This window comes from Myotis nattereri (genome assembly GCF_964212035.1).
Source record: "Myotis nattereri genome assembly, chromosome: 18".
Lineage (NCBI taxonomy): Eukaryota > Metazoa > Chordata > Mammalia > Chiroptera > Vespertilionidae > Myotis > Myotis nattereri.
In genome coordinates this window covers 25,132,722-25,146,462 of record NC_138093.1, presented here as the reverse complement: position 1 = coordinate 25,146,462, position 13,741 = coordinate 25,132,722, and the positions used below count along the sequence as shown (strand labels likewise).

At 47.3% G+C, this 13,741-nt stretch overlaps 1 protein-coding gene across 1 annotated transcript in view; it reads left to right on the top strand.

Moving 5' to 3' along the window:
- Positions 1 to 972: 972 nt before the first annotated feature.
- COLGALT2 (collagen beta(1-O)galactosyltransferase 2) overlaps positions 973 to 13,741 on the top strand; it is a gene marked incomplete at its 5' end in the record, with an annotated part of 73,610 nt that continues 60,841 nt past the window's right edge. Inside the window, one exon of the mRNA XM_081112128.1 lies at positions 973 to 1,235. Coding sequence (XP_080968254.1) covers positions 973 to 1,235 — 263 coding nt within the window. The remainder of the gene's footprint in view (positions 1,236 to 13,741) is intronic.

Below are 13,741 nucleotides of genomic sequence, written 5' to 3'. Positions count from 1 at the left end.
CTGCAGCAGTGCATCCTAGCAATTCCATTTTACCTGCTAATTGTGTTCTTTCTTCTTCCTCATATCTCCTGTCCTCCAAAGTGTATGGATTTTCCCTCTTTGGGTTAGTTTAGATTATTGGGGAAGAAGAAAGCCATCTAATGGAATCCCCTCTCCTGGGCTCTGGGGTCCCTGGGGTTGGCAGGTAGAGTCAGGCAGGCTTCAGAACAGGTCCCACGGCCTTTCCTTTCACTCCAGAGGTGGGGGGGTGGGTGGGGGGGAGTCCATCTGTCTGTAAAATTCTGCAAGTCTTCAAACTTGGTCTACTGGTCTACTCAGACCTGAGGTCTACTCAGTGAAGAATGGACTTCAGGAGAAATTGAGCATAGACGTGAACTGAGCATATAAGCATCCTGCCTTTGTGGAAGTTAAAGGATTCTTTATCATAGTCACGAAGCGTTGGGTGACTTTCCATTTTAGAACTCTACCCACTTAGTCAATAGGTGCATTATGAAAAACTGGACACATTGCATCACTCTGAAGGACTTTAGACTGCGGTTTGCGAAAGCAGAATAAATTTTCTTGTAGTTGTACCGTTATGTACACACACACACACACACACACGCACACGCACACACACTCACACACACTCTCACACGCCCATTGGCAGACAAGGCCACACCTCACGGCTCTGGGGGAAGCCACAGACCTCAGCTGTACGGGCTGAGCCTGGCCTGGAGGAACTTTCCGCGGGACGGAGGACAAACAGCGCCCAGACCCGACCGCCTGCGAGCCCGAGCCCTGGGCGAGCGCTGGCGGCGGCAGGTACCCGGTGCGCCCCCGCGCCAGGGCCTGGGCGGTGCCGCGGCGGCGGCGGGAGGGTCCGGGGCCGCGGAGGTCGGTGCCAGCGTGCGCGCACCCCCCGCCCCGCGAGCCGCATCCCCGGGCTCGGCGCTCGCCGCAGGTCCCCCGCCGCCCGCCCCAGCCTGGAACATGGCTGCGCGCCCCGCCGCCAGCCTCGCCTGCTCGCTGCTGCTCCTCTCCTGGGCGCTGCTCCGCGGCGGCTGCCGGGCGCGCTTCGCCGCCGAGCCCGACTCCGAGGACGACGAAGAGGAGGCGAGGCTTTTCCCCGAGTCGCCGCTGCAGAGACCCACCGTGCTGGTGGCCCTCCTGGCCCGCAACGCGGCGCACGCGCTGCCTCCCTTCCTGGGCTGCCTGGAGCGGCTGGACTACCCCAAGAGCAGGATGGCCATCTGGTGAGCCGCGGGGCCCTGGCCGCCTGCGGGGACCTGGGCGGGGGCCGGCGGGGAACCGCGGGAAACGGGGTGCGCACACCCCCTCGCTGCGGGCGAGGTCCCGGGCGGACCGCGCGGCCGGACTGGGAAAGGACGCGCGGGTCACTGTGCGCCAGGGGCGCTCCTGGGATAACCAGCCGCCCGGAGCTCCGGTGGTGGGGGGTGTGTGTGGGGGTGTGGGTCCGGGCAGCCTCGTCCTCCCCCCCGTCAAGATTCTGGGGACACCCCACAGTAGTGCTAGTTTCTCCCCCTTTCCGCTCTCGAGGTTTCCTCTTTCCCCACCTCACACCCCGCTCCCTGGAGTGAGGGGATAAGGGTGTCCTCCCCTCCAACTCCAGACGCGGCTGGGAAGGTAACTGAGGCTGGCAGGGGGGCTCCGGAATGGCTGGGGTGGTGGAGGGTGCGCCGCCCTGGCTCCCCGGTGCCGGCCGCTGCGCCCTCCTCGGAGGCTCCTGGTTCTCGGGGGTTGGGAGGGGGCAAAGAGGAGATCTGGACCCAGAGTGTGAGCCTGGTGGGACCGCTGTGCTTCCGCACCCACGCCAGCATCCTGGGTCCTGTCTCCTTTGAGGCTCCAGACTGTCCCTGCCTGTGCATCCTCTGGGGACTCATTCCCCGCCGCAGAAGCCAACCGCGTGGGGCGCCCTGGAGGAGGCAGACAGCCAAGTTTTGTAACCCTTAGCGTAGAGCTGCGGGCCTGGTTCCTGGGTTTGCTGCGGGGAGGGCCGGGGCAGCCGTGGAGCTGCCTGTCCGCTCCACCTTTAGGAATGGGTCCAGTCCCACATCTTTGAAAAACGCAGGTATCAGAGGCCGGGACATTGGCGGCCAGGTGAGCCGCTAAGGAGCCTGTGGGCGAGGGGATGCACGCGGACCAGGGCAGATAGGCAGCCGGGTACACGGACAAAAGGGACAAGAGGACTTCCCTGAGGAAGACAAAGCCCAGTTCACTCGGGAGCAGTTTCTGTCTGGTGTTGATAAAGGGAGCTGTCCGCAGACAGAACTTATCCTCGGAGCAGCGGTCTGGCAGGAAGAAAGAAGGATGGATAACGCAGTGGCAGGAATTGGCAGCCCGAGGGTACCTGGTGGGAGAGGTGCAGAGGTGAGAAAGCAAACACGAAGTATAGAGCGGCACTGTGCTGTACACTGCTTTACTATACGCCCGCTAGACGTGACCACCGCCACGGAGAAGAGCATGCTGTGTGGCCAGTGGGAACGCTGGTGCAGCCAGGTTTTAAACCAGAAGGAAGGATTTTTTTTTAACCACTTCAACCCCAAAAGAAAATTTCACAGACGTCCGTTCCCAGATGCCCTTTTCAAAAGAGATGCTTTACAATAGGGTCTTTATGCATTGCTTAGTTTTAAAGAGCCTTCCAATAGTCACTATTTAGAAGAGATACCGTGACCCTGTGTTACAAACGAAGAAAGTGAGACTTGAATCAGTTCAGAGACTCAAAGTTGCAGAATCAATAAATGGCAGAGCTGGAATTTGAACCCAAGTGTGTCCCTAAACACACTAGAAGCAATAGTTATACAAACCTATCGGCTGCAAATTAGGAAATGTGAGTTGTTTGTCACCAACTTGATATGTGACTTTGGGGCAGTTTCGTGGGAGCCATAGGCTTTAGTTTCCTCAGTAAAATGATGGAATGGGACTACATTTGAAATTAGAGTTCCAGAAGTTCTTTCCGGCTCTTGAATTACATAGATTTTATGATGTGATCAGAATTACTAACCAACAACGATTGTACTTCCTAGGTCCCGCATACTCCAGGTTCTACTGACTTTGGTGTTCTGTTTAGGCGGGTAGTTTCCCAGCTTTGCATAGATCTTTGGGATCTATATTCCTAACCCTCATTCATGGTCCATGTAACCACTTTGTCCTTTACGGCCAGTGCTGGAAAGTTAAGGAAGAAACCCGAGGCTTGGGTAAGGCCTTGGGCAAATCCGCGGATTAGCCACTAAAAACTCTCCTTTGAGTTCTAGCTTAGAAACCTTATATCATTTATTAGATAACAGTCACCAGAATTGGCAGTTCTAAGGAGAGCTTTACAGCTCTCAAAGTGCTTTCATCAGCTATGTTATCTTATTTGATCCTGACTGTCATTCTGTAAAGAAATGAAATTATCTGCATGTTATAGAACTCGTCTGTTAAAAGTAACTGATTTAGGATTACATTTATTTGTTAATGGCACAAACACTTAATGCTAAGAGCACACAGTTCTGCTAAGCACCTTACATTCACTTCCTAGTTTACTAGTAATGGTCATTAAAACCCTATCAGGTGTGTACTGTAGTATATACCCTTTTACAGATGAGAAAACTGAGGTTGTACAAGCACATGCTCCTAATGACATTTTGTGTGTGTGTGTGTGTGTGTGCGCGCGCGCGCGTGTGTGTTTTGTGACAAGACTTTGTCTTCCTCGGGGAAGTCCTCTTGTCCACTATGCCAGATTTGGGCCATTTGGGCTGAGAAAAGTTGAATTAGATGTGGCTCCTTAAAGACAAATATTGCTTCCCCCCCCTCTTTCTTTTTTAAATATATTTTTTATTGATTTCAGAGAGGAAGGGAAAGGGAAAGAGAGATAGAAGCATCAATGATGAGAGAGAATCATTGATTGGCTGCCTCTTGCATGCCCCCTACTGGGGACTGAGCCTGTAGCCCTGGCATGTGCCCTTGACCAGAATCGAACCTGGGACTCTTCAGTCTGCAGGCTGACACTCTATCCACTGAGCCAAACCAGCTAGGGCTTTTCTTTCTTTCTTCTTCCTTTTTTTTTTGCTGGGCAGTGTAAGGTCATCTGAATGGCATTTACAGGATGTAGTGACAAAGGACTTCTAAACCAGATTGGGACAGATGGCTGGACATGGAAGTCTTCTTGAGGAGTTGACACTTTGTTTGAGCTCAATTAAACCTGGGGTGGAAGGGAAGGAGGGTTCCAGAAAGAGGGAATAGCGAGACAAAAAACAAAAGGCGCTGGGACATTAACCAGAGTTTACTGTCAGGGGAAATAACATGGGTGGCAGGTCTACTGACTGTAAACCTCCCAACTCATCGCATTGTACCACCGGAACTGCTCCCTTTGCGAATGGCCCTTAAATAGTATTTGGCTGGGAAGGTTATGGGAGAACCCTCTAGGAGGAGGTGGTACCTAAGTTTAGGATGCTACATCTTTGAGGGGCTTCCGCCACTTGCTTACCTCTAGTCTCTCTGTCCTAACTCTACTCAGCATTCTCAGATGCCAAGCTGGTTAGTGCTCACTCTGCAAAGCCAGCGCACGCTGCTGTCAAAAGCAGTCAGTGTCAAAAATGGCTGTGAGCTACCCAGAACCTTACAAAATAGAACCCTGTTGAGTATAGAGTCTGGGTGCCAGCTTCCAAGTAGTCCTACTTCAATAACTGTGCAGACTTGGTCTTCTCATTCATCTGCTTACCTCTCACCATGGCCGGAGAGCACCTGATAAGACATCTTTCCTGTATGGGTAACTGAGACGCCTGGCTCACTGATCACATTCAGACGTCCCAGTGATAGGATTTTTCCCCCCCACCTAAAGTGGCTGCACTGCACATCCAGGTGGAATGAGGGTCAACTCATTGACCTGAAAACTTTTGCTGTCAGAGAATGAGTATAGATATCTCAGCATCAGGTTTATTCAGATTAGGTTGAAGGAAGGCAAGTTTATATGTTAGAGATACTTTTTACCAGCAAAAGGAAAATGTGTCCCATGTACCCATCTGATCTGAAAACCCCAACAAGCTAATGGTTTTCCTTTAAATTAGCACAGCTTTGTGGTATGGAACTAAGGAAAGTAATCCTTGTGTTCTGATTCCATCCTGCACTGAGTTCGTGGGAATCACTGCTGTGCTGAGATGAAGGGAGCTGGAGGCATTGTGACATGTGGCAGTGGCTTCGGTGGCTTCTCTGTAATTCAGTGGAGCCATGGACAGTGGCCTTAGCCATGGAGGGAAGGCTGAATTCATCCCTCTTCCAAACCTATGATTAAGGGGAGCAGCGCCAAGTACCATGATAATGAAAAGTGGATTGGGACACAAGGAAAAACATTTGGCCCAAAGATACATTAAGTTTGTCTTTTGGAGAGCCTGCTATTGGCCTTAGGAAGACGGTTGGGGTTTGCTGAGTCTGTACAATCACAAGGCAGTAACTGCCATGTAATTACAGAACCATTTGGGCATTTCACTTGGTAGAGTGTTGAAAAGTAATATCCTCCATTGGGGGCCATTGTATGGCTTTCTAAATAAAGAGATGAGTTTCTATTGATGTGCACATAAACAGTGGTGAGCTATACTTGGTCTGGGTACTGATCCCAATATTTTTATACACTACTTACTCTGTGCAGTGTTTGGGGATTAGCTTGGATTGACCTCCACAGTTTAATGCCCAACCAGGAGCATTTGGGTGGATATTTAACTAGATTCACTAATATATGTATGTGTGTAAAATGTTCCCAAACTACTATTAACGATCGCTTTCAGCACCAGCAGTGAGAATGATGTCACATTTCATCTTGACATTAAATGTTTTCATTACCTTTATGGAGAGAAGTTTCAGCTCAAGGCTGAAAAAGTGGATGATACTTTAGTCCCCTTCTCTCCATTAGTCTTTTTTCCTCACCTTTAGTATTCATAGCTGGTGGTTTAGTACTGAAGTTGGAGTGTGTGAGCTTAGAGTCAGACAGACTAAGGGCCCATCAGCAAACCTACGAGCATAGCTTCCCCATTTGGAAGTGACTATTAATAACACCTACCATGAAGATTTCTTTTACCAGCAAATGAGATAATATGTGGACATTGTCTTTTACATAAATGCTAATAAGTAGTAGTTGCCATTTTCAATTCATCTCTTCGTTTTTGTCCCATCTCCTTTATCTTTATCTTCCAAATGAAAATTAATATATATATATATATGATCAAAAGGAACTCTATTTTCTTCCTTTGAATAATAAATGATCAGCATGATGCAAACTAATATTAAAAAAAAAAGATGTGCTATTATAAACATTTTTGTTTGATAATGGATTTACTCCTGACAACAACCCTGGGTGAGAGGTGCCAACACTCTCCTCATTTTGCACAGGAGGAAACTGAGGCACAGAGCATTTAAATGACTTTCCTGAGGTCACCAGGCTAGTGCATGTTGGAGCCAGGATCTGACCCAGGCAGCTAATGGCACAGACTGAGTACAGATGGTCTGTTTAAGATTTAAAAAGGACCAATTAGTTCTAGTTTTTGCTTCTGTCAGTTCACCCAGTTTGGGAAGATAGGAGTGCCAGTGTTTCTTTCAAACAAGAACGGCCCCTTCTACTTAAATGACATAAGGACTCAGTGGTTCCATTCCGCTGTCTTGATAATTTTGTCACTTAGCTTAGACATTTCTAATTACTGAACTCTTTCTATGGTAGATTTCATAGAAACAGAATGAGACAAACTATGTGGGTTGCCCATAAATTCTCAGGTCACTTGCTATGATCACAGCTACATAGAAACAGAAAGAAATGTACCAAGTATTGTTAGCGGCAAATGAATCCAGCGGCACTATTCATACACGAGTGGCTCTAGCATTATAGGTTCATATTGGCAAAACTGCAAATACCAGGTTTCAGCCTTTTTAATTAGTGGCCTTAGATTTGGTTGACCCCTAAAATCAACTTTTTTCCAAATGATTGGAGAAGATTATCAATCCTTCCCCACCCCACCCCCACCCCCACCCCCAATTTCAACACACGGTTGACTCTCCGAATTACATATTTCCTTTGGGTAAAACCTGAAGTGACTACCACAGGTCACCAATCCTCTTGTTCTAGTTATGACAGATTGCCTGCAGGGTTAGGAAGGATGCCTACATAGTCCTGGTTCTGTGTGGCTAATTACCTTCCATGGGTGGGGAAAGTAAAGCACAGTTCAAGGATTCGACCCACGTATATTATCTACCCAGTGAATGAGCATCCAGATGAGACACCAGATCTTTAGATTTTAAGCCCTGTGTGGCTCTGTTCTTTTATAACAAATGTCGCTCACAGGGTAAAGGAGCATGCCAGGTACCCTAAGCTGGGTTCAGTTTTACAGGCTTGTCTTCAGCTCTTTCTCCAGGTGGCTCCATCACCGAGTTTCTCCGTGACTCCAGGCACATAAGCATGCTCCCGGTGACCCTCTCCCTCCACTGTATCTGGTGGTGGTAGGAATGAACAGTGAAGGCTTTGTAACCAGAAGGGCTGCTGGTTGTGTGCCTGAGTCCTTTTTCCAACCCTTAAACATACACCAGGGTCATATCACTGTGCGGCACTGTCTTCCAGTCAATGGCACAGTATAGTAGGACATTATAAGGCTCATATGGGGACTAAAGTAGGACTATTATAAGGCTGGTTTCTACGCATTTCTTCAAATAACAATGTACAGTCAAGTTAAAGTCTCAGAGAAAATGATCAGCCTGTAGTAAGGTTGTGAGTCCCATTCTCCAGGTGCCATATTATGACGAGCTTTCACTACATGGGTTTAAGTCATATTTATTATTCATCAGGAACTTAAAAATAACGTGTATTGTATATGTCTTGACATAGGTATTGGCAAAGGACTGACTTTTCATTTCATTGTACTTATGTTGTTAGAATACCACATAGTACTGATTTGGAAAAAAGAAAAGTAAATCTCTTAGAGTCCCTGTAGATTTACTTAATAGTAATTTAAGTATTTTATTAATATTTTTTCTCCTGACATTTTTAAAAATGAAATAGTAACATAACATAAAAATTCAAACAGTATGAATAGGAATACAATAAAAAGTAAGCCTCTCTTCTACTTCATTCCACCTGCCAGAGGCAACCAATGTTACCAGTTTCTTGTATATCCTTCTAGAAACTTTCTGGGCACATGCACGTACCCTATTGATGTCAACCCAAATATGAGTATTTTATGTAGCCTGTTCTGCATAAGTGTGATTTAAAAAAAACCAAACCAAAACACAACTTCTGTTAACCTCTGTTCAACTCTGCCAGCCCACCTACATTCATACCTCTTCCTGGTAGCGACTCTGAACCTAGACCTGTTCTGCTCTCTTGTCCTGTGTCTCTGGCCCTTAGAAAATCTGGTCCTAAGCTCACTGAAAAAAAAACACCCTCTTTTATGAAGTGTAATATGCATCCAAAAAGTGCCTATAATATAAATACATAACTGAATAACTTTTCACAAACCGAACATGTCCGTGTGACCAGCACCTGCCTCACCATTGTGTTTGCACACAGCAATGACTGTTGGGGCCGAGTAGCTGCAGTCCCCTGCAGTGTTTCTAGACCGTCACATCCCTGTGGGGACCACTCTGTGTGCACAGTCTGACTCTTTGCTGTGGCTTGCCTGGCCCCCGTTGGCATTGGGGTGTGACCCTTGTATTTTCTTCTGGGGCTCTAGGACTCAAGCAGTAACTGCGTTCTAGAACCAGCAGGCGTGGCCTGTTGCTAGCGAGATCTAGAGGTCAAGGGCCCAGGATCCTATTTCTTTCCCCTCAGCTCTCCATTCCTCTGGTAGGAAAGCCGTGTGTTAATGTTCATGAAAGTACAAAGGGATCTCGTTATAGGTAATCATTGACAAGTCATGCGAAATATAAATAGAGCGGCTGTAATTCATTCACTGGGACTTGCTGCCATTCGGATCCGTGAAAACGCAGTGTTTGTGGTTGGTGGCGTCAGCCAAGGCTCTTGCATGAATCAAACCTTAGCTCTGGCTGGAGGGCATTTCCTTTCCTCTCTAGGAGCACCGTACAGAAATCATTTCAGGCTTGGGCTCCCAAGAGTAGCTTTACGACATCCTGCCAAGGCTGGACTGGGGACTTTGTAACACGTTTCATGTCATGGAGGCTGTGTCTGTTACTCTAGTTGTTTATCAAACTTGGCAAGCGGAGGCCTGTCCCTGACTTGATGGTTTAGCTCAGTGGTTCTCAACCTTCTGGCCCTTTAAATACAGTTCCTCATGTTGTGACCCAACCATAGAATTATTTTCGTTGCTACTTCATAACTGTAATGTTGCTACTGTATGAATCATAATGTAAATATCTGATATGCAGGATGGTCTTAGGCGACTGCTGTGAAAGGGTTGTTCGACCGCCAAAGGGGTCGCAACCCACAGGTTGAAAACTGCTGGTTTAGCTGATGAGATTTTGTTCCTCTGCAAATGTAATGCAAAACAATCCCCCTCCCCCAATGTTTTCTGATTAATGTTTCAAGACCCCTTGGAGGATATGCATTTCAGAAACATTCATGTTAAGTAACCAATGATCTTGGGTTATGTGCTCCTCAGAGTAGGTGTGGGGCCGGCTGCTGCTGGGAAGCACTCTGGAGCATACTGGGTTTCATTGATAAATGGGCTGTTTTGGAAGAGTTCTTTACCTTCTAGGTGGAATCACTTCAAAGTCTACTGAGGGATGTGTCAGGCTGGAAAGAGGAGTTTCCTTAAATGAATCTTCCCGCATTTTGGCTGTTGCTGTGGTCTGAATGTGTACCCCCCAAATTCATATGTTGAACTCTTAACCCCCAAAGATGATGGTATTAGGAGGGGGGGCCTCCCAGAGGGTTCCACCCTCCTGAATGGGCTAACTGTTTAAAAAAGGCTCCAGAGAGATCCTTCAACCCTTCTACCATGTGAGGTGGACACGAAGAGGGTCTTCACCTGACCTGGCCATGCTGGTGCTTTGACCTTGGACTTCTAGCGTCCAGAACTTTCGAGAGAAACAAATTTCTGCTGTTTATAAGCCACCCAGTCTGTGTGTTTGTTCTAGCAGTCTGAACAGATTAAGCAGCTGTCAAGCTCAAGAAAACCATGAAGGGCCCAGTTGGCATGGCTCAATGGTTGAGTGTTGACTTATGAACCAGGAGGTCACAGTTTGATTCCTGGTCAGGGCATATGCCCAGGTTGTGGGCTCAGTCCCCAATGTGGGGTATGCAGAAGGCAGCCGATCAATGATTCTCTCTCATCATTGATGTTTCTATCTCCCTCTCCCTCTCCTGTCCTCTCTGGAATCAATACATACATACATATATATATATATATATATATATATATATATATATATATATATAAAATAAAAAATTTTTTTTAAAGAAAGAAAACCATGAAGTTAGCTTAAAGTGCCTGCATTTTATACAATAGGGAAGTAGAATTCTTTCTTTTCTCTCTGAAAGTGATTGTATATGGTTTGGAGGTTGGGGCGAGCTTTCTGTTCTCACAGGATGAGAGCTGATTCTGAGTAAGAGGAATGTATAGAGGTACCTTGGCATTCTCCCTAAATGTCATCAAGTGAGAAATTGCTGCTTTTCAGGGTCTTGGGAAAGGTAGAATTTTCTGGAGACTAACGGCAGAACTTAAATTCCTGGGCCATCTGTGAGAAATGTGGTTGTGGACAATTGGTCTGGCATTTCCAACACGGAGTTTCTTTCTGGACCGCAGGACTGCTTTTTAGTTTCTTGGTTTCCAGCCAGCCGCATAATCTGTTCAGGCTCCACACACCACAGCGGTTATGGTTTAGACCCGCCAAGATAGTGGGAAGTTGCTGCCAAATGGAATCAGGGTTTTTCATATCATGGCCGCACAGTTGCACAGTAAGTGTGTATGAAGCTCCAACATTCTGTCTGCTGGAACAGATTGGGGCCGAAGCGCATTCAGACCCTGTCTTGTGTTTCCGATGGATTTTGTTGAAACAACCAGCATACTAAAATATTTTAGAAAATTACACATCTCCTCCCTGGCCTTCCTCAGTTTTGTTAGACTTTATGATTTCCTAGGCACATTGATTTCCGTCCGAGAAAATTCTCTTTCATACCATAAACCATGAATTTCTAAAGCAACAGACTAAAAAAATGTTATGTGCATTCCTTTATTCATTTGGCCATTGCAGATAGTCTAGGTGGATGAATCCAGGTCATCATGTTGAAATTAGTAGTTGGGGTGGCCTACAAGCGACTCACTCTCCCCCTTGGTCAAGTTCATTGGCCATGAATGGACATTGGTTCTCCATCACTGTTCTGCCCACCTTTTGGTATAAGACCGCTGGACTTCAACTCGTGGTTACTAAACACTGGCTCAGGGGCCAACTGTATCACAACACCTAAGATGTTTATTAGTTACACAGATTTCTGGGCCCCGTTTCAGCCACATTCAATCAGATAGCCCATGGGAGGAGCCTGGGAAGCTGGTCTTAAACGTGGACACAAATGATATGGATGTACCTCTGGGTTTGGGAACTGCAAGATGGGCTCTCAGAAGGCCCCCTGAGGAATAGGGGACAAGGACCGAAGGCTGTGTATGTATATAAAATACAGGCCCTGGGATTTTCAGAGCTTGCAAAGTTGGCATAATGTGGAATCTTCTAAACTCCGGGTTCCAGGTACTGAAGAATGAAGGCCAACAGGTTTTCTTATCAAGTGAAGTAGGAAGGAACAGGGTCATAAAGGAGAGGCTGTGCCAGGTGGGCACCATTTGTGTTTTTTATTGAGTCAAGCACTTATGTTCTCCCTCCTTCCAACAGTAACTATTTAAAAAAAATTTTTTTTTAAGGCAGTGCCCCAAACTGCCCACTGGATGAAGTGGTCGGTATAACATGACACTTCCTGAAACCTTTTTCTTTGCTCAGTGGATATCACACCATGAGCTCATTAAGCATTTAGTTCTAGAGAAGAAAGGACAGCTATTGATAAACATCTCATAATACAGGCAAGGGAAATCAAACCCGTGCATTTCCTTCAAGTAGGTCGTCGTCATTTGAACCACTTTGGTCCTCATCTTGGTCCCTTTGTTGCTTGTATTTCATTTTCCTACCTTTGGTTTTCTCTTTGGTGTGCCATTAAAAACCTGCCCCCTCATTTGTGAAAAAACAAAACAAAACCGTCTATTAAATTAGCCTGCATTTAGTAGCTGGCACTTCAGCCCTAATTATATGATACTACAAAGTCCCTACATCGTGTGTCTTCTTTAGTCATGAAATAAAAATATAAACTTTTGGAAATTCTCACTGTTCTGGTCGGCTGCATAAAGGATTGTTCTGAATTTGTCACTGCTGCGCAATGGCATGTCCTGAGTTGATATAGTAGCATTGTTACAATCTCACTTACAGGCTGCCTTCCCTGGGGCAGAGCACAACTCAGTCGCTAAATCTTGTACTGGTCTTTTGTTGTTATTGTTAATCCGCACCCGAGGATATTTTTCCATTGCCTTTTACAGAGAATAGAAGGGATGGGGGGTAGGGGTCAGGAGAGAGAGAGGAGAGAGACACAGTGATTGGTTGCCTCCCACAGGATTCCCAACCAGGGCTGGGGATCAAACCTGCACATGGACTCCTTGACTGGACTCAAACCCGGGACCCTTCAGCCTGTGGGCCGACATTCTATCCACGGAGCCAAACCAGGAAGGGCTTGTACTGTTCTTGTACCTTAGTTTCCTTGTGTCCTTTAGGTGACAGGTCTGTCCAAAATTCCACAGCCCAGATTCTCAAGGTTATGTGTCTGTTTTCCTTTTTTAAGTCCTTTTTCTTCTCAAAAAATGTGAGCTGCAATCTGTAGCTTAATGTGTCCCACACAGAAGATAATAGTCGTCTGGGGAGGGAGGTGAGCCCTGGCTTGCACACCTGGAGTTGCTTCTCGCCAAGAGCAGCCTTGGGCCCTGTGTGCAAATATCATTGTTTTGTCGCTTACGTTGTCTTGTGAAGGACTAGGAGGCGCTGCTCAGGGGTGACGCTTCAAACAAGCCACGTATTCTTCCTGGGCCTCAATTTCCTCTCCTGTAACATGAAGGACACATGCTCGAGTAGTGATTGTCAATGCGGCTGCTATTTAAAATCACTTGATGAGGTTTTAAAAAAATCCAATGCCGGGCCCCACCCCCAGACCATTTACGTCTGAATCTCTGGGGTAGGGCCAAGGCAAGGGGCAGACAGCTCTTGAAAACTTCCCAGGCACGGGTAACGCACAGCCAGGCTTGAGAACCTCTGGATCAGACATTCTCTGGGGTCCCTCCCCGATCTGACGGTAGTGCCCCCTCCGTGGATGTGACCGTATGGGAGGAATCTTCATGAATCATAACTCTGCATGGCTGACGTTTCCTGGGTGCTCAGGCCAACTCTAGATCTTTTGGGAATGTCCTAAAAATAAAATCTAAGTTTTCTCAAAGCTCGTGGTATTTCATCCTGTTGTACATAGACTGTGCTCAGAGGTGTTCACTCCGACGGTGGCGTCCTGCAAGAAGGTGGCGCCACACAATGAGCTGCCAAGCGCTGTGGCAGCCAGAGGGCTGGCCTTGCAGGGGCACCTCTGGAACCTCTCAGGGAGGGCCGTGTGCGCCAGATGCAGAGGCAGCAGCTGCGCAGGGCTTGCTTCCTGCGGCGCCCAGATGCTGCGCCTTGGCTAAGGGAGCTGCGTGTACCCAGCCTTCTAAGGGCACCATCCAGCCAGGCTCCGGCGCGCAGGATTCCTTCCCGC